Below are 26,545 nucleotides of genomic sequence, written 5' to 3'. Positions count from 1 at the left end.
CAAAGGAAAAAGCCAGATGTAACTATAGGCAAGTTAAAAACATGAAATGGAAAAAATATACCACTTTTTAGCCTACAATATAGCACTATGAAAGTAAATCAAGCATATTATTTTTCCACAACATAACTGAAATTAACTTCATTAATAATTAATAAAATAATTAATAAATTTCTACAATTACAATATTCCATGAAGTCAATTCTTCGCTAAGCCATGACATAGAAAAAGAGAAGTCTAGAAGTTAAAGGCAACTCACATTAACTGCCCAAGAAACAGAACTTTAAACATGCTGACCTCAAATAGACGAAATTCAATTCTTAAAACTGGTACAACTCAAAGGTTGTGACCTAGAGGAAATTCCAGGCTCTCCCAATATCGACAGTGGTCTTCTCAAATGCCTGAACAATTTAGTTCAAGTGTATTGAACTACAATTCCATTGTACACCACATCATTTTTGGAACATGTAAAGCCAAGGAAGTAATAGGAAAACCTAATAAAGGCCACCTTACAATTTTGCTTATCTTTGAAGTAGTATTAGCTAATTTTCCAAGGGTTCTAACATTTACATATGCATGTTTAACAGAGTACACAAATAAATACACTTGAAAGTCAAGTGGGTGCTTACGCACCATAAAAGTTAACAGAAGCACTTTAAATTTTTACTTAAGAGAGAGCATATTTCCCACACAAATCTCTCCCTAGAAAAGTGCAGTGTACTCAACACATTAGTCGTAAGCAAAATTACTTCTCATTACCACAGTTAAGTTTTCCAGGTATCCACAGCATCATCTGTTACCTGTTTTCAGCTTCTGGCTACGCAAACCTGAGGAAATTACTGTATTAACCAGAACATGTAGATATTAGTTCAAAATTAAGAGGCTTATGATTCTGTGATCAAAAAATGCTGTGTTTCAAACAACTATTACAATAACTTCGTATCTACAAAAGTATTAAAATATTCTTCAGCATTTTTTTTTAATTATGAAGAAAAGCTTCTCCAAGAACTGAACAAAATCCGACTTTATCAGGATTGACTTACTGTTGAAATATGAATTTCCAGAGTTAAAAGACACATGCATCCTGAAAAGGTAGGAGAGGAGGACACCTAATCAAAATGTTTGTTACTTTCACCAGATGGATGTTCAAGCTGCTTTTCTGTATGACAGCAGAATGATCTACCCAAACTAATCTTTAAAACTGGAAGTTTTGATCTAAATCCTATGAACTGTATGGTTTGACCTTCTCATGGCTTTTTAGAGAAAGAAAATATGCATAATGTTTTATGTCAACTAACCACATCTGAGCTTCTGCCAAAAGAGTGAACTCCTTGATACACCTATGAGAGCAAACTAAATTTTTCTAACAGAATTTTGAAACATACACTGCAAAATGATTTCACTGTTTAAAAAACAAAGGTGGAGTGGATTGACCTTTCAACTTCATTTCAAGCAAAAGGAGAACTCCAAGCACACATAATTAATGTTACCTCATTTCCATCAAAAGCAAACTACAGCATGTAATAGTTACACAGTCACTGGGTTCTAAGCCTGAAGAGAAAGGGAATCATCACTGCTGCTGCACTAAAGAGAAATCAGAAATGCTTCTGCTACAATTATTGAAAGAAAAAGCTCATGGTTGTAGCACACCCTCTTGTTTCTACGCCTTCCCAAGCTCTTATACACTCACTGCTATGTTTTCTATGTAAAATAGTGGTGGCATTACAATGGCAATTTGTAGATAGCTGCAAATTTCCCTCCTGAAGTCATACCAGCACAAAATTCTATCAATCTTTTCTCCTACAAACGGGAAGGTACAGCTGTCTTTCAAGAGTTTCCTTCCTAACTCCAGTTGAATAACAGAGACAAACCAGTTGAAAACAGCCCTAAACTCTGCTGACCAGAAGCGAAGTTAGTAATGACGCTAGCAGGGGTGAGATGTGGAACACGAGGAAGAAAATCATCTCTTAATATCCATTCCAACCAACTGTCCGAAGAGTGCAGAAAGACCACACTGAAGCTTTTTCATGTTTTAATGTGAAAGCTAATAATCCCCAGAATTTCTTACCAGCTTTTTCAGATTTTTCTTTCTGTTCTTTTAATTCCTCGCCTTTTGTAGTCACTTGTTTGATCCGAGCACGCAGTTGGGCTATCTCCTCCTCCTTCAGTTCCAGCGTTTCATGCATTTGTCGCTTTGTCTCTGCAATTACCATGCCCTATGGAAAAGGTCCTTGTGATAAAAAGCTAGCAAATAAATAAAACATATAGCTGAAACAATTTCAAGCCGGGACACAATCCTTGACAGGAGTAGACTTTAGTCTATTACTACAAGACCAGAGATCATGGTATTTTTCCATGTCAGGAAACAGAACATTCTAACAAAAAGAAGGTAAGAATACAGGATGATTTTGAAGAGTAGCCATGTTTTATCTGGTGGTGAAAAACCACTAAAGACCATGAGAAAACTTTCTCCTTCTGGTACAGATACTTTTATTTGAAATATCCATACTGTTAACAAACCCAAACTAGAAGCATTGTAGAGTGCATGCTTCTCCTTAGATAACATGCACATACAAAATGAGTGTCAGTCTTGTTACTTATTACACCACCAGAAGTTACTTCAAGTACCAAGACTGTGATAAAAAAACCCTGAGAAACTTCATATTCCTGAAACTACAGTTATTTTTCCTTCATTGGTAATTTTTAAATTAATTTATATTGTATCACATCTTCATTAGTGTTTGGAGAGTGGTGGTGGTGTTTGGCTCTTTTTGTTGTTTGTTTTTTAAAGCTGGTATTGAGGAGTGTATTCAGTGTAAGTGCTCCATCCTAAGTAACATAATCTTAACCTTGTAGTATTTATACCCTAACAGACAAATACCCTAGAGTATCTACACAATAAAATTCTCAGGTAGCTTAAATTATTTGCTGGTTAAAACATAAACCAAACCACATCAGATGACTAAGAACAGCTTCTAATACCAAGAAGCCAGATGTTTGGAGTTATACACAATCTTCCTCAAAAACTACAGAGTTTAAGAAGTTTTTTTACCTTGTCTTGTTCTAGCTGCTCGATCAAATTCTTTGCATCACGCAGCTGCGTAATCAGTTTAGTCTTCTCAGCCATCTGAAGGTCCTAAAACAAAGACCCCAACCACAAGTTTAAAGCACTGCTACAGGTAAGAAAACACCTTCTTCTGGCAAACAGCTTAGGTTTGGCTCTTAATCTTGCATTATGCCATGGAGGAAGAGCACAGAACAGAACCCAGGGAAATCAAAGTAGGTAGCTTTAAATTACTTTTAAATAGATAGGCTGCCTCATGGCTTCCATAATAATTCAAATATCTGAAGGCTTTGTTACAGCCTCCACAGTTCTCTCACGGATGTCAGAGCTGCCACAGTAAAATTGGCAAGAAACATGCCTTAGGCACCTACTCTATTACCTGCACCTCTGCCTACAGCAGGATCTCAGCAATGCAACATAATTGCTTGTTACTGGTTCCAGAAAAGATCCTTGTAATACTCCAGTCTTTCAGAGCTCTTTCAAACAGGGCCAGTGCTCAGAGACTGAGACAGAGAAGGGAATCTGATGTCCAGAACTGAGGTTGAGCACAGCTATACTTATCACATTTTCATGTCCCATTACTCTCAGCCATTTTACTTTTACTCCAAACTTGGCATTAGTGGTCTTAAAAGGAAAACTGACCAAAATACTAACTCAGCTTTGTGATTCCACTTATGTTATCTTCACTATGTTGTGCTCTCCACTGCCCCGCCTTTATGTGTTTTCTGTTCATTTATGTAACTTATGCCTCTTCAACTATGTCTTAAAGATTTAGCTCTGCTCTACTGTTCTCCCTTTACCTCCTGTGTCTTCTGTGCTAATACAGTCTTTTCCTCACCCCATTTTCCCATAGCTACTTTATTTCTAATATCTTTTTGAGGGTTATTCATACAGTAAGGTTCCTTACCCTTCTTTGAGCTATTTGTTTAATGGTCTTCCTTACTAATAAATTCTGGAAATACTGGAGTTCTTGCTCTGTTTTAGTAACTACCCATAAAGTTAAGAGAATTTTCCATACCTTCATTTTCTCCAGTTCCTGAAGTCTCTCTTCTAACTGTTCCTGCAGCGCCTCTTTCTCGTTGGTTAACTGGGCGCAGCGCTCCTTATGTGACCGAATCACCTCCTTACAACGCTGCAGCAAGTTCTCTTGGCGCTTCACCCTCTGATGAAGAGTTTCCAGTGTTTTAACAGAATCTCCATTACCCCCTATTAGACAACATACCGACATTATCATATGCACACCGTTTCCAAAATGTAGATCTGCATTCATCATTCGCATCTCAGGCGACCCACAGGGCTCTCAAAAAACTTGTGGAAAGCCTGCAAAACTTCCTAGAGACTACTGGGACTACCAGAAACATGCTACACATACACAGAATAGTAAATACAGCCTTTCACCCCATATTAATTTACAAAGGCCAGATATCATACAAGCTTCAAAATCAAACAATTATTCAACAAGGTTTTCTACGCAACTGAAAAGCCATGATTTATAAATCTGTCTGCTGCTACTAACAGAAAATTCACAGGCAGGGAAAAACATGAAGCAAAGCAAAGCAAATCACATCTCTCAAGTGCCAAGCACACCGATTCCTGCTTTCCCACGGCTGGGTATGATGTTAAGTCTAAAATATCCAGATTGGCAATACTACATTCTGCAGGATAATGGCCACGTTTAGTGTCTTTCTGAGCTGTACTCCTCTCTGTATAGCTATCACACTGGATAATATTTTACTGTGTGTTCTGGAGTCTGTAAGAGTACTCGACATGAAAACAGGATCAAGCAAGTCTTACACACTATAGTCCTGAAGCAGACCCCAGTACAGGAAACATCTTGAAACCTGATTCTTAGGGACTGGCTACTTACTTATTTCCTAAACACTACAAAAGGCATCATGCTGGATAAGAAGATCTCTGATCTAACCATTCAAATCATCCTCACATACACAAAAATCACGGCAGATGCTGAACAAAGATCATTTCGAGATGCATGTTCACCTCTGTCTGAACCCTACCTTTTATGAAAAATTGATCCTTTCATTATATGTCATCATTAGAATCTCACTTGCTCAGTAATCAAACAATACTGGAAGCATGTTAGTATCTCAGAAGGGTTATCCTGTCCTCTAGCTGCCACACTGCTATCAAAACAATTGTCTTCTAGAAAATATATCCCTACTATGATATATTCAACCCTAAGTACTGTTACTCCATCCTAAGTAACAGCAGGCTTATTCCCCAAAATTCAAGATCTCTTGAAAAAGCTGTAACACCTACCGTTGCTTCCAGGATCCACAAAATTCTCTATATTGATTTCTCCTGTTGGACTTTCCCCTTGTGGTTCAGATTGAATATTTGGATCAGGCAACTCAGTACCTATCTGTCCATTCTGTAACCTCTGTTTCAGCAATGACACCTAAAAAAAAAAAAAAGGTTCTTTTTGTTAAGGAAAGATTCTAAGCAGATCATGCTTTCATCTCCAAAACTAGAGTTAAATTAAATTGATATCACTAAGCGAAGAAAGGAAAAAATCTGTCTGATTTTTTTTTAGCCATTTTTTTAAGCAGAATCATGTTTCCAATTAACAAAAATAGTATCATTAGAAGTGGAAAAACAAAGACCAATTAAGCAAAACACATAGATTTTGCTAAAGCAATTTTAGCTCAAGTATCTGCTAATGTTATGTTCTTGGTAACAAAGACATAACAAAGACATTACAAAGTTATTAAATGCAAATCAAACAATCATATTTAACATGAGTGAGATTTTTACAAAGGTATCCTCTACCACAAAGATGAACATAATTTCTAGATAATCCTAAATTCTCAAGAAGCTTTACAATATCGCAGCAATTATAATAAAACATGGACATGCATTATAGGAAATACATTATTAAAAAAATAGGAAGAGCAGTTGTAAAGAACATCTGTTGGGTAAGGGATCTTACCTGAGTTTGCAGGACACTAATAAGTTGGTCCTTTTCTTCTAAGGAAGCATCAAATTCCTCTTGGAGATGTTTCTTAGCTTGTTGATCCATCTGGAGCTCCTGAGAATCATAAACAAAGGCATCTCAAATGAAAACTTAAATGTGAATTTAAAAGGCTTATCAAAATATTATGAAGTAGTATTAAAAATACCTCTTCACAGTTGTGACCCCAGAATACAACCATGAAGTGAATATTTCTTTTACTAAACAACATTCCACATGACATAATACGATTACAATACCAACATTAAACTAGCAAGAGTCTAGATTTGATGCAAAATTATCAGGGTTTTTTTCTTCCTAAAAGTAAGTTTCTGTAAGGATCAGTTCAAGCCTGCTCTTGTAAACTGTTTTCCATGCACACATTTCTCCTGGAAGTTGAAGACTGTACTTTGGTGAACTAGATTCTTCAACATAAACAAGCAGAAATTTAAATTTCTCTTATGCTCATCCAATGTGCTAGCAGTCTAATATGCCAAATGCCATTTATAAGAGCAGAAAGGTGGCTTTTTTATTCCTGAAACATGTCTCAAATGAGAAAGCCAGAGAATGACCAAGAACTTAACTATGTGGCCTTATTTAATAATTACTTGCAGTCATTTAGCTGAACACCTTTAGAAACTTGTTGCTGTTGCCCAAATGCATTAGTAGGATCTATATGATCTTATAAAATACTGCCTTAGGGAGACTTATTTACTTCCTACGCTTTTAAAATTTAAATATTTTAACTTCTTTAAATAATTACCATTCTAATAGCAAGAAATGTATTTAAAGTTCTGCCTTGTGCTTCTGAGTTTTAGAAACAACACCTCCACGCAAATCAAAGCAGCTCACTGCAAGAATAAGTGTCAAAGATTTACTGAAACCAACACAGGAATAGTCCTCTTTGGATCCCAAAGTCCCTTTTGATCCTTGTCTAAGAGGAAGAAGAACACTGAACACTGCTTGAAGACTGCTGTTGAGGAATTACTCTTAATAGAAGAAAACTAGCAAAAGACACACTGATTTCCAGGGACTATTTCACACTGTGACCTTGGCTTCAAAGGAGACAGTTTATTCTTACACGGCACTCTTAAAAGAAACTTGTCTGATTCAATACATTTATTGTGAAAACAGACCATATGATGAAGGATTCTTTTAACTCATTTCTGATTACAAATTACACCAATGAATGATCTATTTTGTAACATGTTAGCTTCCACAATGCAGACGTACCATTTTACTTGTCATTTTTCTTTTAAGTATGTTTTACCTAATGCTGTAACACGTGGGCTTCCGAAAGACCAAAATAACCCACATTTTGAAGTTTTTCAGTTAATAAAAAAGAATCAGTGCTAGATTTGAAGGAATCTTTCAATCTACAAGATCTGTAAGAATGAAATGTAATTTTATACCAAAGATAAATACATATATATATAAATCAGAAATACATATTTATAACATATATATGAATCAGAAAGACTATGACATTATGCATGCATCCAACTCTTTCATAATTGAAAGCTTTAAGTCTGCTATATATATATATGCCTTACAAACTTTACCAATAGGCACCAATAAGCTGGAAAAATAAACCTATTGGAATATGTGGATATACACTTAACACAGAATGAGCTTCTTTCATTTGATCTTGTGGGCAAATGGGGAAAAAAAAAACAACTCAAAAACACACTAGCAAGCCACTTCCACCAGTAATGCCGTGTGTTTTCCCCTCCTCTAGGCTGTCAGTTCAGCTTAGGGATACAGTCCGGGTGAAGGCTCTGGCTCAGACAAGCCTGGCAGACCCAGCACTCTGACCCACTGTTCTGAGCTGGTGGGGCAGAAGCAGACCTCGCCGTGCTCCCATGGCTCTTGCAACCTCCACACCAGCACTGCTGCTCAGCAGGGCACATGCCAAAACCAGAAGTGCAGCCCCAGAGAAAGCCCGTGGCTTTCAGCAAGCTGGTACACAGTTCCCAAGCGAGGCAAAGGCATGGACAGAGAAGCCCTCAAATGTCCATCTCCAAACCTGATGCTGCACTGGCTCTTCGGCAGTAAAAAGGCTTCAGCTTCACATTCTGCTTCACCAGGGTTTGACAACACAGCTTTGGTGAACTTGCCCTTTTAATTTGCTCTGCCCAGTAACTTGTCCATATCTTTAATTAAGCCCAATGTGTTTATTATTAATACCAAATACATTAGAGCTTCTCCTTTTATTTTCACAATAACGTAAAGAGACAATAATCATAACTATACTACATATCCATAAACCAAATATAGACAGAGATCAAGATGAGTACCTTTTAATTTTATCCCAATTTTTTTATCCATACTCATTAAAATCTTTATTAAAAAGTGCCTCTTACTTGTGATTGCCTAACATTAGTATTTCTCAATACTATAAAGAGCAGCAAATTGCACAGGGACATCTACTGCTGGGCTCAACAATACTGCAAGAACCACACACATTTCTACTTATTTCACAATGAACAGAAAGCAGTTCAGTGGGTACAATGAACTGCTCTGTCTTAGTGCAAATAGTAAGCTGCTGAATGGGAAACAAGCCAGAGAAATAACCCTATATAAACAAATGAAAGCAAGCAGTAAAAAACCCTGCTGTGTGAGAGAAAATGTTTTGTAAAGTGAACAAAAACATCAAAAGCTAGGCAGAGAAAGATCCTATGTACGTGTAGTATGAAGTAAATAATGAGTAATCACCTCTCTCAGTTCTCCAATTCTGCGAAGTGCTTTATCCTGAGTTTGACTCAGAACACCCTTAAAAAAAGGAAGAATAAACATCACCTGGATTAAATGTAACTCTATATATATAAAAAGTTTGTATAAATTCACAGAATTGTATTTCAGCAGAAGAATTAATGATCTGTATTTCTCTTTCAAGTCAAGCTTGATGTCTAGGTATTATCATAAACTGCCAACTGTGGGCTGGCAATCTATCACTTGAACACAGCTGATGCAGTAAGAAAGGCTGGGGTACAATAGCTTCATAGTTGCTTCAACAAACCAGTATTAACTTGGCTTCCTTAGAAATCCCAGCTAAGAAAGTCTTGTTACACACACATACACACATATATACACAACATATCGTGTAAACACACACACACAATGCACTGAAAATTAAATCTCAATTTGCACTACACATTTTAAGATTCAGAAAAGCATTCAGGTAAGAGAGGATGAAAAGTAATGCTTACCTGTAGCTTCTTCTTCTCCCGCTGGATAACTTGATAAGCAGACACTAGCTAAAATACAGAAACCAGGTATAATGATGAATGCATCTGCTTAAGCTATCAAAATAATCTGCTTAGTTCTATTGCCATCTGCATTTTCAAACTCCTCACCCAAGAAAGCTCTTCTGACAGAAACCTACTTAAATATTCTCAATGGGGTTTTTTCCCATTTATAAAGTACGTGCTACATACAAAACCCCGAGGTTACTCACCATCCATGCAGTTTTCCCTTCACTGAAAAGTCCTTTAAGACCAACCAAGCTTCAATACAGGCAGTCAAAAACCGACTGTATCAGAAAGTTACATCCCAGCCAGCCACCCCACAGGGATGTACATTTGTAAGGATACATGTCCCAGAGAGCTTAAGTAAAATTCATTTTACAATGAGTACGCATTAAAAAAATACACTTACAAATCTAGCAAAAGAAGGTCTGTGTAATACAGAATATTCTCATCCCATGTGCTTTGCACAGACCCAGCAGACAAAAAGACTGGAAGTGGGCATTATTTCTCATTGTAAGCTGACAAAAGAGCTTCATGAGTAACTGCACAATTTAGTTTAATTAAAAGTTTGACCACAATTGCCTCAGCTGTCCAAAGCTGAAGTAGCAAATTGGCACTTGGAACTAGAATATTCCATTTTCTAATTGCTGAAAAATTAAAGGAAACCAAATCCAAAACACCAAAACCAGAACTCTTTAAGTCAAAAGGTATCTTCAAATTCTTATTTAAATTAGGATTTTTCAAGAATTCAAAATCAGTTTTCATTTCAAAGTTGTACTTATTTTGCACTTAAAAGAAAATTAAAACTACTCTAGATGATTCTCCTCACTGTTTTTTTGAGATGCTAACTCTGTATCCTACTTCAAGCAAGGGGAAGAAATCATTATATCTTATCATTATATATTTAAACTATTTTCTTCCAAGCTCCAGCAAAACAATTCTTTCCAACTGAAGAAACTCACAAAAATAGGAAAAAAACCCCAACCCTTTTTGATGGAGAAAATTAAGATTTGCTGGAGAGACTAAACTAAAAAAAAACAAACACAATCCAAAACCCACCCCAAAACAAACCTATACTGATGAATTTTCATCTTAGCAATGCTTTTTATGTAACCTTTTTAGAAGTATATCTTATTGTGCTAGCTGGAAGAGAATGATAACAGGAGACAAGAAGTATGGCATTACAAGTATGGAAGACAACTGCTTTTTTTCAGGCATATGCTGAATACTGTACTTGCTGTATACATGGTTTAGGTTCCAGGGATTTTGACACTAATACCCAAATGTCTGCACAGGAATTACTGTATTTGAGGGCAGCAAACATTTGAAGAACTGTAAAAGACAGTGCAAATGTCCAGTTTTAAATACAACACACATTTAAAACCAAAACAAAAATCCAACACCACCACTTGGAAAACTTTTCCCAACAAGTTGAAAAATGAGTAGCAAAACTACTTATATCATTGGTTTTCACTAAAACGTCAAAAGAAATAGTCCTTGAATTAATTCCTTCCAGGGAATACCCGGAAATTATGGTGAACAGAACGTATTCATTGTAAACAAAATGCTTGCCTATTGCATGTGCGTGGAATATGCATCGTGCACTTCAAGAACAAGTTTCATCAGAAAAGTATATTTGCCGTCATGCAAGTGCAAGCCATGCTCATCTCTGCAATGAACTCCACCCCTTGCTACGGGCTTTCAGCAGAAACCTTCACAGGCCTACTTTGTGTGAGTAAACAGTAATCAATCTCTATTGCTGGCAACGTGACACTATTTACAAACAGAAAAGGATTTCCATCTTTTGTTACCAGAAAAACATTTTGACCAATATAGGCCAAAAATAACCAGACTTAGAATAACAATTTGACTTCCATGTTAGCACTAAGTTGATCCATTTGCTCCACATTGGAAAACAGAAAGATTATCCACTACTGCAGCATCTGATAAGTCCCATTTTTTCCCCCTCTCTGCCCAGGTAAGTCAATCACAGCATTGCCTACCTCTGAGTATTTTCCCCTGTAGTTGCCCAAACTGCGTTCCATCCTGCGCAGTCGCTGCAGCAGCTGCTCTTTGCTGAGGCTGTCCATTTTTCCCGGAGGCTCTTCTGTCTCACTTTCAATGTCAGAAGGGGGATCAAAGGTGGGACCAGCTGTGTCCAAGTCCAGTCGATTCAAGAAGTCTCTTGAAGAAGTTCGTACCAGGGACTCCTTAGAAGAAGAGCGGAACAGGGACTCTTTTACTGGGCTTCGAAACAAAGACTCCATGGAGGGAACTCGGAGCTGAAGCCTCTGGGTGAAAGACTGAGTGTCACTTAGCTGCAAAAATTCAAAGCAAGTAATTCTGCACTGCTTTTCGGCAGACAGGCACAGTAAAGCCCAGGAAACAGAGACCTGACCTGGGCAAAGGAACACATGCATGACACCAAATAGCTACCACTCCCTTGGAAGAAGCATCTCCTTGTGCAGAAAAAACAATCGTGCAACTACCAGATGTGGGCAATTTCAGGCAGCAACCAAATCCAATAACTTACAGATCTGATTTAAATGTGTATCTGTGTAACCCCTTTAAAAAAGTGAAGAAATGTAAACTAAAACAAATAGTTCCTTTTATTGTTGTCCCAAATTGATAAAAAATAATTGTGTGACTCACTTCTTGCCGTGTTAAACAGAAGACTGCATTTATCTCAAAGACACAAAAACATTTTCCTATGATTAAGAGAACAGATTTATTGTAAAAGTCCTTGTGTAATAGTTCTAGCATGCCCTCTTAAACCACCCTTTTCTTATTTTATTTTAAATGGCTTTACGATTTCTACATAAAATACAATTATTGATTCATGCAGCTAGAGTACTTAATGCTGTTCTAAACCAAAAGGTTCTGTGCTATGGCACTGTATTCTGCTAGCACTACAGAAGTGATTTGAAAGCATTACTGCACAATGTTGCCCCACAGTCAAGTGCTGGGACACACGTGCTAGAAGCCACTGCTAATCCCACTCCAGCAAGCTGAACATTCACAAGACATACTGAAGAATGACTTCTACCTTTATCACTAGTAATGATTCCTTTCTAAGCCCACCATCTTTTATTTTTTTTTCCTTCAGCTAGAAATTAGCTTTCTATTCATGCAATATGCCCTCTGGTTTGGAAAGTGAGGTTAACACTCTGTATCCTGTGCTGGCTGGGTCCATGAGCAATGAGACGCACTGTCAGATACCACTAACTTGTCCCTACAAAAAAAAAAGCTCCACACATCAACAACAACACTAATACCAGCTAATGGGATTACACACAAACGAAACCCCTTAGTATGCCTTGGTAAATTATAATACTTGCCCTTAGTATCCTGGCAGGCAAGTATTTGTCATCCCTACTCTGCCATGAAGATATATACTGGGCACTTAAGGCAACATACCACAAAGACAACACAGCAGCGAAGGAGAAGACACACACACACCCCCACCCCATACCTGCGGGGAGGCTGATCCACTTCCATTGTTTTCTTTGTATCCAAGAAGTAGTTCTCTACCGGAGTTCTACAGGAGGAAAAACAACTGTTAGAAGGAATAGACAACAGGGGCTGTAATTCACCAATTCCTACAAACAGCATCTGTGCTTTTTCCTTGCCTGTGTTTTTAGTACTTTCTTTTGAATGTTTATTAAGATGTCTTCATGCAAACGAGCTAGTTTGTTAAATTCAAAACAGATTGCTGCAATATACAGAACTACAAAGCAGCTATGTGTGCATGGATTAGTATGAGACATCTGCAAAGGCTGACATCTCCAATTAAATTATTCATAATGATTATTTATGTCACATTTAAGCACAAATCAAAGAAACACCCAAAAGACAAAATGATAGCAGGAAAAAAAATCTAATTGATGACTAGTGTTGTTTATAGCCAACATGAGTAACAGTGGAATCACACTATCTTTCTCTGTTTAAGTACACTGGGGAGGAGAATGGAGGGTAGAAACTACCTGGAAAAAGGTGCTGGTAACAGGCTGTTTAAGACTTTAAACAAGCACAGGTAGAAAATTAAGACTTAAGAACTTCACATGTACATTCCTCTGCACTCCCAAATAAAGAAAAAACCAAAACATCCCACTGAAAACAACAAAACCAACACAACAGAAAACAATAGTTTTGGTTGGGTGTTTTTTTTTAATTTGGGGGGGGGGGGGGTTAACAGAGTTCAGAGATTTCTATTCCTAGTCTGTCTCTCCTGCTTTTCCTATGTCCTGTGTTCAGGTGTTTTTTAACCTGTACAAACCCACATGGTTTTCTGGTGTTTAAACCAAGTCAACCTGAAGTAGCAAAACGTGCCAGAAACCATCTTGGATATGATTATTTTCCAAGAGAAGCAAAGCACTGAGACGTATCGAACAAAATACATGAGGAATTCAGCTAAAAGCAATGTAACTCATTTTTTAATCAAGATGGATCCTGATAGTTACATGCAATCTTTAAAATCTAAGGCGTATACACAAGTAAAATACGAATCATAATCGTCCATGTATGTATCTGCTACAGAATTACACACACAGCTTCTGCTCTGTGTGGATACACAGGTAAGCATCCATAAGCGTAAATGTCAAAGAGGAATGATTCAATGTAAAAGGACCTTAGAAAGGTTTGACGTGTAGCAAACTTTAGGAAATCACGGTAGAAAGAGAAATCCAGACAGTGAAGGCAGGCAGGGAAATGAGCAGTCACCCAGATTCAGACAAAGAGCAATGAGCAATAACCAGCCATATAAGAACTCTGTTTGGATTTGGAAATTGCGCTTCAGCTGGCTTGAACAAAATCTGCGTTCTGCTTCAGAGCACTGTCCTGTTGAGGGGATTTATTCTTAGTGGATTAAGAGCTCTTGCTGGGTTTTAGACTAAAGCACTTCTATGTTTTATTCTCAGCTCCATTACCTGTTCGTTTTTCATATCCTGTTCATTAACCTTCCACTAACTGGAAGGTTAATGATAAGGATAATGCAAATATAAATCTATCTTCTGCTTTATAGTTTACAAAGCATCTACCATGGTAGTGCTGGACTGACAACAAAGGAAGACAAATACCAAGATTTACAAACCAACTACAAAGATTTCTTTCAAAAATCATATATTCTTATACCCATAGAAAGAATTAAAGGAAACTATGGAGGGTTTGTACATCCAATTCAGAAGAATAATTTAATAATATTTAACATATATTTTAAAACACAAGATTAAGTAATTTGTTAAGTCTAATAAGGTGTTTATGAATATGGAAGCCACAGATGCTGGTTTTTTCTGCGAAGATCCTTAAAAAGCTACCATTTCAGGATCTATGAAGAACCTCAAAAAATACCACTTAAAAATGAAAACTAATGTCACCACTTTTAAAATTTTCCTATTCTTTGAATTCACTCTGTGTGCACAAAAATAGAACCTATATTGGGGATTAGACTTTCTATTGGCATAAATCATAAAAGGGATACACTGGTAATCTTTTATATAAAAACTGGACTAGCACAAGTATCTAGCTGCTGCAATTCTAAATCACTGTGCTGTGACTCAGGGCCTTAGGGCAAAGGATCATATTCTGGTGTCCAAACAGTGAACGGTAAGCACAAATGGAAGTTGCTACATGTAAGCATGGATTCAAGAGGCTCTGAAGAGCTTAAAAGCCCTAAACCTTAAGAGCTGTTTCAGCAAAACTAGAACCACAGAGCACAGGCTAGTGTTTTGAAAGTCTTAAACCCAGCAGAGTTATATCAGGGTTTCTGGAGACCAACAGAAGTCTTTCCTTCACAAACTCATAGAACATACACCACTAATATCTTCACAGATGATCTGGAAGATGGGATCAAGTATGCCCTGATGAATTTTGCCAATGACACCAAACTGAGTGGGGAAGTGGAGACTTTGGAAGGAAGATCCACCCTGCAGGAAGACCTGGATAGGCTGTGAGAGTGTGCTAACAAGAACCTTACGAAGCTCAACAAGGACAAGTGTAAGGTCTTGCACCCGGGTGAATGCAATCCAAGAGTGCAGCACAGGCCAGGATCTACTCAGCAGTTCTGTGGAAAGGGACCTGTGAATATGAGCAAACAGCGTGTTGCTGGGCAAAGCCAACAGGATGCTGGGTTACATCAACAAGGGCATGGTCAGAAGAGATAAAGTTATTATCCCACTCTTGCTTGGGCTTGTCAGGCCACACCTGGAATACTGCGTTCAGTTTTGGTCCCTGCTATGCAAAAAGATGAGGAAAGACTGGAGAGGGTCCAGAGAAGGGGCACAAAGATGATCCAAGGACTGGGAAGCCATGTGAGGAAAGGCTGAGAGAGCTGGGTTTGTTCAGCCTAAAGAAAAGGCAGCTCAGGGGAAACCTTATCACCATGTTCTCCTGGGAAGATTCCGACTGGATGCAAGAGGAAAGTTTTTCACAATGAGAACAATCAGCCATTGGAATAATCTCCCCAGGGAAGTGGTGGATTCCCCAACACTGGACACTTACAATACTCATCTGGACAGGATTGCTGGGGCATCTTGTCTAAACTGTGCTTTTGCCAAGAAAGGTTGGACCAGATTATCCCTGACGTCCCTTCAACCTGGCATTCTATTATTGTATGATTCTGACATTGTCAACATTTTATGTACATTTTAAGTACAAAAGTCCAAACACGCTTTCCAGCCCTCAGAACTGAAAGTCCTTTTCTAACATCACAAAATGGTACTGAATATCAAGTGTTATAATCCCATTTTTTCCTAGTCTTTCCCAGTCTGCACATTCTCAAAAAGCCCTTTAACTCGGTTCAGTCGCTCACCTTGTGTTTCCTTAAATCCCTATCTCTGAAATGCAAGCTAATTAATCTTATTTATTTCTCAAAGGTATAAATAGACTCATAAGCCTAAAGAGCGAAAGCTCAAATGTCTGCATTTAAAAACATTTTACTGTTCTCCCTCCTTCTTGGGTATTCCAAAATGGAGTAAATTATGGAAAAAAGGAGAGCTCAGTACACATTTTCTTCCCTCATTTTCGTTTATTTTTTCTTTAAAAAACCCCTCTGACCAAGACTATTTGAACTGTTTCTTCATGCAACAAAGCCCATGCAGCTTAGTTAGTGAAGAGTTTATACTAAATTCATCTATGCCAAAACCCCCACAATTGCAGCCACTTCTCTATGCTGCTCACTCTCTTGGATCACACATCATTTGCGGTGATTTGTGACCACTCACATACAGCCAAATGATAAAATAAATTACAATTATTTGCTATGTATGCAGTCTTGTATTAGAAATGTCTGATTCACTAATTCCTGCCACTGAAGTATATACTAAAAGATAGCACATAGAGGAACACTCGAGCATTCACAGAAATACGTTTTTCAAAATGCAACTGTACTAGGGATATTCCATAATGTAGTGAAAACCAGCCCAAAACTGTTTACTGCTGTAAGTGTAGAAAAGCTTAGTTAAATTAGCAGTGAAACTTTAAGTAGTGATCACTAGACCTAGAATATGGCCAAAATATCTAGAACTGAAAAAAGATAAAAAGATCTGGAAACTATTTCAGAACTACAGGTTTTGACACAGTCTGAATGCCCACTTTGTTCCCCATCAAAAAGCTCAATCTTGAGACCACCACAACTGAGCTAGTAATGAATCTGTGCTTAGGGGCATTCACCCTAAACAAGCATAAGCCTTTACAGCAAATGAAGACTTTCCACAGATCACCTTTTTAATCACTGTTTCAAGCCAATCTTGCTTAGCTTGAGAGAAGTCCAGCACAACATGGTGTGTTGTGCTGTGTCCATCTGCTTATGAAATTTCTCTCCTGTTACAGCTTCCAGTGACTTGTCATACTCAGCCTCTGCACCAGCAGCAAAAAAGCACTTGCTAAACTGGAAAAGCAAAGTAATTGTGAAGCATAAGGATGAGCTGGGACTGTAAAAAACACTGTGTTCCAAATCACTACAGACTCAGGAAGGCCATGCCTCTGAAGCATGTGAAAGATGCCATCCCAGTCCTGTGACAATAATAAGGAGAACACAGCTCTGTATGTGCCTGTGTTAGAAAGTAGGAGGCTGCTTTCCTCTCCATGCTGGCTTTTTCTCCACTTGTTTTTCTCTTCTCACTGAGCTTCTCCACTTGTGTATTATGAAAAGCAACCTGGTCTAGTGGAAAGTGTCCCTGACTGTGGCAGGGGGGTTGGAACTAGATGGTCTTTAAGATCTCGTCAAATCCAAACCGTTCTAGGATTCTATGAAAACAACATTATCAGGCAAAGAAATATATACTTAAAATCTAGTTATTAAAAAAGAGAATATTTATCCTCACAATAATAGATGCCATGTCACAAACTAGGAGTAAATGAATTTCAGTGTCGATGTGAGATAATTATTTCCTGCTACCATTCATAGTAAATGACATTGTGAGGCTTTCACAGTACACAGCAAAAAAACAGGTAATTTTCAGACAAAGCAATCTCAGTATTTTTCATATCCGTTTATCTTGACATACATATAGACATAGATAAAAACAAAGAGGAAGACTTTCAGTGGCGTTAATGAATTCTATGCAACCAATGTACAAACTTGTGCGACAATTAAATTGTGTTGGTTACCTGTGTCACAGAAAAAGTGTTAATTTTTTGATGTTACAATAAATTCACATCATACAGCACACCAGCCAGGAGCTAATCAGGTACTACCTCTGTGAAATTTAGCGCAGGGTTAGCAAGAAGGTAGTTAAGATAAGATGCCTTTGTGAGAACAAGCCACAAGCAACACTAGGTTTGCCTTCTAGTACAGTATTCTCCTCCCCCTGCTAAAGGCATCACTAAGAGGGGTGGGAGGACTCACCACACCGTCACTCTGTGGCTTAGGTTGTTTGGTAGGATCCAAAGCAAAGATAGTATACTCAGAGAGAAAAGCAGGTTCTGCTATCATCCCGGCTAGCAGCTGTCATTCAATGCAAAAAGTAGGAAAACGAAAATGAATCAAGTAATAAGGTAATGAACGTTGCACGATTTTACTCAGTTTTCCACACTATTCAAAATATCACAATACAGCCGTTTACAAGACAACAGATATCGATAAAGGCAGGACATAACCAGAAAACACACATTAGATCATTTCAGAACAGCCAAAATACACTGTATCAAAATGAAATTGCAAATTATTTCCTCCCCAGTAGCCAGGACGTTTCATGCTTCAAATAGGTACCAATATACCCAGTCATGGTGCAAGATTGGTATGGCTGCATCTTCTTATTAGTGAGTTCATCCTTCATTCTCAGATGCTGGGTACCCAACAATTAAAATATTCAAGTACTTGCTCACAATATTTTTGTTACACCAGCAGATCATTACCTGCTACATCTTTACAGTCGAATTACAGGCAGAGCTGTCTAATGAGTCCTATAATTACACTACCTAATGCTTTCCAATTCATACATGTGTTTTTATCTGCACTTTTTAATTTTTGTAATCACCTATTCAGCAAGGCTTTAAAACTAGCTGTTTAGTGAACTTGGAGGTGGGGAAGAGGGTATTAAAAGTCACCAAAAATTATTCACATATGCCTGGAAAAAAGGCAAGAAACAACCTGTTAGTCTGCCAAAATTAAGCAGATATAAATATTTCCACAACGGATTCTTGCACTTCAGGATGTGGCCTAAAACCCATTCTGAATTATCTCAGTGGCTTCAGAAACATTAAACATATCTGGTGTATAATGTCTAATGTATCACTTGCACCGCATTAGTGCTATGCCAGTGATGTGACCAATAAAACTAGAGAAGCAGGGAATCCAACTAGACTGAAGCACACTGGAAACAGCCACCATGCGCAAAGATGTAAATAATCCTTTAAGTAACCTTCTCTAATCCTCGGAGTGCCGTCAAAGCACACTTGAAGCTTGCAATAGAAATCCTACTAAGATCTTCAAACGTTCTGCTTCAAACATACTCCAGGGTAAATGAACACCCTACCCCATACTGACCTTCATCTCAGGCACCAAATTAAGGCTATGGTATGGCTGATCTTTTGTCACAAGATTTAACTTTTTTTTGCAGTAAAATCTTACTAACCAGTGAATGCACCAGGAGTTGTAAAATCCAGGCTTTAGCTACAAACTAGGTTATACAGCCTCCAAAATTTAGTTTTAAATTTGCATGTCAGAAAGGAAAAAAATAGACACATGCCTAAACCACTACCAACTCTGCACGGCAATGTCTGTTTAGAAGTACTTTAAGTATATGAATACAGGAAAGATGCAGCATGAGCAAAGGTACTGCAGGAATATTATTCCAGCTTTACCTATCCTGCTTTATTAATAGCCCATGCTAGGAAAACATTCAAATTAACTTAAACAGAGTCATTACATAGCAGTAGAGTGAGACTGAGAAGTACCTTGGCTAGTTTATCTTTAGCTCTAAGGAGAGCTATATATATTGTGCTCTGCTGTCAATTCCATAACACTCATGAGGATGTGAGTGATATTTGATCTGCATGACTGGGAAGTCACCCACAGCAAGCTATCAGCTGATGGCTCCAAACTAGTTTTGTTATCTTCTGCAGGTGGGCCTGACTTGCAAATAAATATATATAATATAGAACAGAAACTTATCCGAACTTCTAGGAACTATACTGAAAATGACTGATGTATTTCACCTCAAATTCTGTTTGAGAGTCAACGCAGTAACAGTTTGAAAACCAAACTTCTATTCTTCCCTAGAAAAGACTGGAAGCACTAAGTAAGCGTGTTTTAATCATCCAGGGCTGTTTCAAATGACACCAAGACTAACTTAGAAAGCATCTGTTATGCAAATTGTCTGCAGAGGTTCTGTGCGAGTACCAATATATGCTTTTGCCTAACACTGTACTCATATTTTATGACCTACTTGCAAGAACAGAATACAGAACTAGACAGATTTCTGCTTCTTCCTTATACATGGTAAGATTATGAGCTTCTCTAACATTGCCTGCGGAGATCCACAGCTCCACTAAAATAGAAGCTGAAAAAGCAGCTTACCTAGTATTCCATGAATGGAGTGCATAAGTTTGTTGGTTATTTTTAAACACTGAGCATGTTTTAGAATCTTGAAAACTAAAACCACCTTATCATTACAGAATATAAAGCAAGAATGTTTGCCTGTACCATTTATTCTTATTCTTTGAGCAGACTAATGCAGCTATTTACAACTGTAATTCACTCTGAAACTGGTTTCATTCCAAAAATATTCCGAATTTAAATCAAAGCTTTCACATGCAATACTTGCAACTTTGGTATTACAGCACTAAAAAAATGAAGACATGATCTATTAAAGACATACTAAAACATAATAGCCCAGAGAGGACAGAGAACATATGAGACAACTACGAAACACCGTAATTTTGCTTAGCTTTCAGTACCAAAAGAGTTAGCAATTATTTGTGTACTACAAGAACATTTTAGCATATGATATTCTTCAAACAAACATTTTCAATGTATTAAATGTTGTCTAACTTCAGTTCATTGTAATGCCACTGCCCTCTATACATGAAACATCTGCCTGGTCAAATGAGAACACTGCAAAAAAAATGCCCACCCCCAGTGACATAATGCATCCATATAATCAGGGTATTTACTTTTAGAGATAGTATGCAATATCTGCATCTTCTTAAAGCACAGTAATACTGCCCCTGAACTGAATTTTATGAAAATCTAATCCAACAAACAGATTTCCAAGACAATTTGCTTTTAATCGTTGTCAACATTTATGAGAAATAGAGAAAAGAGATTTCATGTCTCGATCATTTAAATTTGTCTTCATTTTAGAGAAATTTTCCATTTGCTGTAAAACCAGTCCTTACAAAAAATAGAAGAGGTTTTCCATCCCCTCAGCAGCTTCTCTACCTTCTGAATTTCTAATCACAGGATATGTTTCACAAGTAAAATTCTCATAACAGCTCCCTAAGCCCAAGGACAACTGTAAACTTGAAGTCACTTTAGTACTCTGTTTCCATTCTTAACCTTATTTCTCATTCTGCCTCTCTGCTCAGTCCAGTGTAACCACTGTATATAGAGCATAATGTTCTTCCAACGTAACTCAGCATGTCCTGCAGGGAATCCTTTGCTTCTGCTGTTTGTCTGGAAAAGTAGTCTGAAAAAAGCAGTCTGCTGGAGGCAACATATATCTAATGAAGCACTACAAGACAAAACGTAGTTCTACAGAAAGCATTGATACATGCAGGTGACAGCAGTAGCAGCCAACAACATTTGAACACATAAAATAAAGATGACGGTGGATTATCTCCTCTGTTCGCTCTAGGAGGCGAGTCAGGGTTACCCATCACCCTGATAGTGATTTTAATGATGTTTTATTGTGGATAACATAACTTTTTGTTGTTGTTTGTGGGCTCTTGCAGGGAGAGGTGTGGGTGCTGTTTAATTGTGATAATTATTACTGGTATGATTAGAAACATTCACAAGGGCCCAGTTTAAGCCTTTAGGCTCACCCACCTTAAGTTACTTGTGCAGTTAACTGGATTCTCCCAACTTTTCAACCAAAGTTAGGCTCTCTGAATGTAACTTCTGTCCCACTACATCACTGGGTTCAGTTCATGGGTAAGGCTTTTAAGACCTGAGGATTTAAAAGGTTTCCTAAACTGGGAGTTAACCATTACAGCTTAAAGGTCTGTTTTATTCATCTGAAACACTTCAGTTTTTAACCTAAAAATTAGACTATTTGTACCTATAAATGCACAGACAATAGCGGTATTGAAGAATCAAAGAAAAAATGAAAAAGGTTTATCAAGGAGACAAGTTAGATTGGGGGGTTTTTAAGTTAAAGATACAGAAAAATAGTTCTCAACTGACCTCTTTGTCTGGTGGTAACGAGTCTTCATCAGTCTGATCCGTAAATGAAGAATTGCTGCTGCTTCTACCAAGTGGTGGAGGGGATTTGGAAGGGACCTACACAGAAAACACATATATCAACTAGTAATAATACTAAAGTCCAGAACTAGTCATTCCATATTATAATTTACTTCAACAATTACTAACTGTAGCATCTCTAATTTACTTCAACAGTTACTAACTGTAGCATCTTAGAAAAGCCTGGTCTAGATCTTCCTTTTAAAGAAGACAAGCGGCTCCACATACTGTCTGTGACGAGTTCTACCTTACTACAAGGCCTCTAGAGCAGAATATGTCATGAATCAGCTACAAGAGCATGCAACAACATTAGTTATTTTGATTATTTCTGACCATGCTCCTCCTAGACCAGATTTGAAACTCACGCCTCCTAATACTTCAGCAACACAGTACAGTTGCTTGATGTTTAAAAGTTTACAAACTAAAAGGGATTCAAGCACTTACATATGGAACACCATCCAATTCCTTTAAGACACTAACGACAACAACAAAACAACCGATAAAAGAAGGAAAAAAACCAACCTGCTTATAAAAATGAAGCTAAACAAAGAAGAGCAGAAGAAAATGACACATTTCATGGTATCTATATGAACCTGTTCTTCCTGTCAGCACTGAGCACCTATTCAAAGACATTTCACAACTTCGCGCTGAGTGAGGTTGCAGCAAGCCACGCCAAGCCATCCCAAATGGAGCCTGACAGCCTCATACTTCAAAATTCAAGTATAAAACTTCAGTATAAATGCACTGAATATTAAAATATCGACAAGCTTTCATGTACAAAGAAACTAATTTGCAACATCTCTCATTAGGTATATTCTACAGCATCATCAGAATGAACAAAGTGTTTAAAGAGAACCCCAACAAACCAAAAACCACCACCAAAAAAAAAAACCAACCAGTAACTACCACAAATCCTTTAACTTTGTTGCAGCACCATCACTGAGGGTGCATACATAAATTCTGCCTTGCAAAATGCCTGCCTCGCATGACAGTTGGATGTTACAGAACATGATTGCCAGAGTAGCAGACCACTGAAAAGATATTGCCAAAAAAAGACACTTTTTTTTTTCGGAGAATTACACTCAATTTATAGCCTAAATCTATAAGCACATTTTGTAAAGTTTGGATACTGATGAAGTAACTTCAATATCACACAAAACACGAGACTATTCCAAAATAGGTCACAGTTACAGGTCTGACCCAAGTGGGTGCATTGCTCCCACCTGAAAATACAACTCAAAAGCCAAACATCTCACCTAGCACCACATAAACCATTCACAATAAAAGCTCTATGTCCTGCTGCAAAATCTAAGACCAAAAATATCCACAGGGTTTGAGAAACAACAGTGATCTATCCATGCCAACAACTCTCCTTCTCTTGTTCTTATTCCCTAACCTAGTACCAGTGTGGTTTCAGCTGGGATAGTTAATTTTCTTCCTAGTAGCTGGTGCAGTGCTGTGTTTTGGATTTAGTTTGAGAACAACTCTGATAACATACCGCTGTTTTAGTTGTTGCTGAGTAGCACTTACCCTGATCAAGGACTTTTCAGTCTCCTGCTCTGCCAGTGAAGAGGGGCATAAGAAGCTGGGAGGAAGCAGAGACAGGACACCTGACCCAAACTGGCCAAAGGGCTATTCCATACCACAGCACGTCATGCCCAGTATAGAAACTGGGGGGAGTCACCTGGAAGGAACTGATTGCTGCTCAGGTTGGGCTGGGTATCGGTCAGCGGGTGGTGAGCAATTGTATTGTGCAGCACTTGTGTTTGTTCGTTTTCTTCCTCTTCCCTTTCCCCTTTTAATTTTGTATTTTCTCCCCTTATTTCCCTTATCATTACTATTAGTAGTAGCAGCATTATACCGTACTTTAGTTATTAAACTGTTATCTCAACCTGTGGGTTTTACATTCTTTAATGTAAAGATTAAAGGGGGAATTCTCCTCCCCATCCCACCTGGGGAGGGGGGAAGGAGGGAGGTGAGCGACCGGCTGCATAGTACTGAGTTGCCAGCTGGGCTTAAACCATGACACAGTGATTTAAAGATCACTTCTGGCCCTCACCAAACAGGAGAAAAACAGTTTCCATAAGTTCACCATCGCCACTTTGGTGCTGTTGAGAAGGAGCACGAACGTATTTCTTCGTCTCTTCACTCCGCCCTTAATGGTTCTACAGATTTCACTGCTCTAGAACAGAGATAACGTAACAGGATAGAAGAGTTCAGCTGGAAGGGACCTACAACAATCACCCAGTCCACCTACCTGACCACTTCAGGGCTAACCAAAGGTTCAAGCGTGGTATTACAGGCTGTGGGAAAATTACTGGGATGGGGGAATTAGAGAAAACTGGGGCTTAGAAGTTGTAGTATAAAGGAAATTTTTTAGGGTGAAATACAGTTGGTACTTTCAGGACATTTGGTACACATGGAATCTGCTCCACCACGGCTCCCTATCCAACACGACCTGCCATCTTAGCACATGCTACTTTGTCCAGAAGGGAGGGACAGCAACAAAACCCTTACTAAACCCCAGAAGAACCACATCCACCACCTCCCCTTCATCCAGTACGTAGGTGACCTTATGGAAGGATATGAAATTAATTAAAGAGGACTTTCCCTTTGTGAACCCATGCTGACTGTGCCTGATGCTTGCACTGCTCTTTAAATGCCCTTCAACAGCACCCAGTATGATCTTCTCTGTAATTTTTCCAGGAACTGAGGTTAGACTAACAAGCCTGTTGTTTCCTGGATCTTCCCTCACACCCTTCTTGTAATCTGGAATAACACTGGCTAGCTTCCAGTCAGCAAGGACCTCCCCAGACTCCCAAAAGGACTGAGAGGGGTCCTGCTGTAACATCTGCTAGCTCCTTCAGTACTCCGAGATGAATCCCATCAGGTCCCATGGAGTTGTGAACATTCAGCCAAAACAGCTGGTCCCTTACAATTCCAGCATCCACAAATGGGAAGTCATTGTTCCCAGAGTCATGGTCCTCCAACTCAGGGGACCCCAAGGTCTGTCAGTGTTACTAAAGACTGATGTAAAACCACACTGAATGTCTATGCCTTTTCTTCATCCCTGTTTGCCAGGTGACCATCTTCAACGAGTATCGGTGCAGGAGACACATGGAATTGCAATAGCTTTTTTCCTTGCCAGAAGTTAGATACTGATGTGTTCTTCAGCCTGTGAGGGGCAGAGCACAGGTACTCTCAATCTGAGAGACAACATCAGTCAGCTAAGCATTCAGATGAAAGAGGGAAGGCTACAAAGGCCTCCTCAGAAAAAGTGTTACACTTGAGAAGTTCTACCTCTGGATTTAAGCAGTCTTAGGTCAGCAAAGTTAGTCTCGGGCACAACAAGCCAGAGTCCAAATGACTAGTTCTAGCCTCAAAGCAGAAGATATACAGCAGAGAGGGCATGGTGAGTGAAGGCTCCCTACAACAGGGTATAGGAGAGAAAAGCGCAAAAATGAATGCAAACAAAAACCTCACACCACTAAGAAATGTGATGTGTTTGCAAAATTTGGGTTGAAAATGTCTTGATAGAAAGTAGATGATAATCTATATGACAACAGAGTACCCAACAAGCATAATGCATTTTTAAGGATCCAAATTACTAAAAGCAAGGTAACAAAAGTAAATTCCACACTCTCTGCAAGACTCCGGTACACTTTACAGGCCTCAAAACCTTCTTGCTCCTTCCTCATTTACAGAATCTGTTTTCAAATGAGATATGAGGGGTGAGCAGACAGGCCTATTTTACTTTTAAAAACCAAATTTAACTCCAATTTCCTGCTAGTGTTCCTTGAGAGCAACTGAAGAATAAGCAATACTGCAAGACAACTATTTTAGACATTGAAAATCTGTTCTCATTTTCTGCTTCATGTCAACCCTTGAGTTAGATGACCCACTCTGTCCACAGTATAGCAGACGAGGTGAAAGTATTGTTTACTGTAAGCTCTTGTATTAGCTCTCACAAAACTTGTCCATGTTCATCTTCACAACCAAATCAAGACTGCAATATATTACACGGTTGGGCGCACAGGCCTAAACTTATTCACAAGGCTGATTTTCAGCAAGTACCAATCCTTTAACACATGCACTGAATATCCTGAACTAAGTGGGTCACAATATTGCATGCAAGGTATCATAATTTAGCTGCTGCTCATTGAAAACAGTAAGCTCTGCAGCTCAATCTCTTCACACTGTGCTCAAAGTTCACCACATATGCCAACTCACTGGCAAAAATGTACTTAACTCTACTAACTAGAGAAGACTCAGGGTTAATAACTATGAAAAAGCTTAAAATAAAACTCAACGAGCTACGTAAAGCTTTACAGTAGATCCATCTCCAAAAATACTGCCCCTGTCTGACAAAC

The 26,545-nt window shown here is 38.3% G+C and overlaps 1 protein-coding gene across 1 annotated transcript in view; it reads right to left on the bottom strand.

The window, feature by feature from the left end:
- Positions 1-26,545, bottom strand: part of GOLGA4 (golgin A4) — a 55,484-nt gene that overhangs the window by 27,267 nt on the left and 1,672 nt on the right. The window contains exons 2-12 of the mRNA XM_030481074.1: positions 22,119-22,214; positions 18,120-18,218; positions 12,750-12,815; positions 11,281-11,595; positions 9,239-9,286; positions 8,745-8,801; positions 6,009-6,107; positions 5,339-5,477; positions 4,080-4,267; positions 3,050-3,133; positions 2,066-2,213 (exon numbers count right to left, since the gene is read on the bottom strand). Of these exons, the coding sequence (XP_030336934.1) occupies positions 2,066-2,213; positions 3,050-3,133; positions 4,080-4,267; positions 5,339-5,477; positions 6,009-6,107; positions 8,745-8,801; positions 9,239-9,286; positions 11,281-11,595; positions 12,750-12,815; positions 18,120-18,218; positions 22,119-22,214 (1,339 nt within the window). The remainder of the gene's footprint in view (positions 1-2,065; positions 2,214-3,049; positions 3,134-4,079; positions 4,268-5,338; positions 5,478-6,008; positions 6,108-8,744; positions 8,802-9,238; positions 9,287-11,280; positions 11,596-12,749; positions 12,816-18,119; positions 18,219-22,118; positions 22,215-26,545) is intronic.

The sequence above is a fragment of the Strigops habroptila genome, chromosome 1, assembly GCF_004027225.2.
Source record: "Strigops habroptila isolate Jane chromosome 1, bStrHab1.2.pri, whole genome shotgun sequence".
Lineage (NCBI taxonomy): Eukaryota > Metazoa > Chordata > Aves > Psittaciformes > Psittacidae > Strigops > Strigops habroptila.
This window is presented reverse-complemented; position numbering and strand designations above follow the sequence as displayed.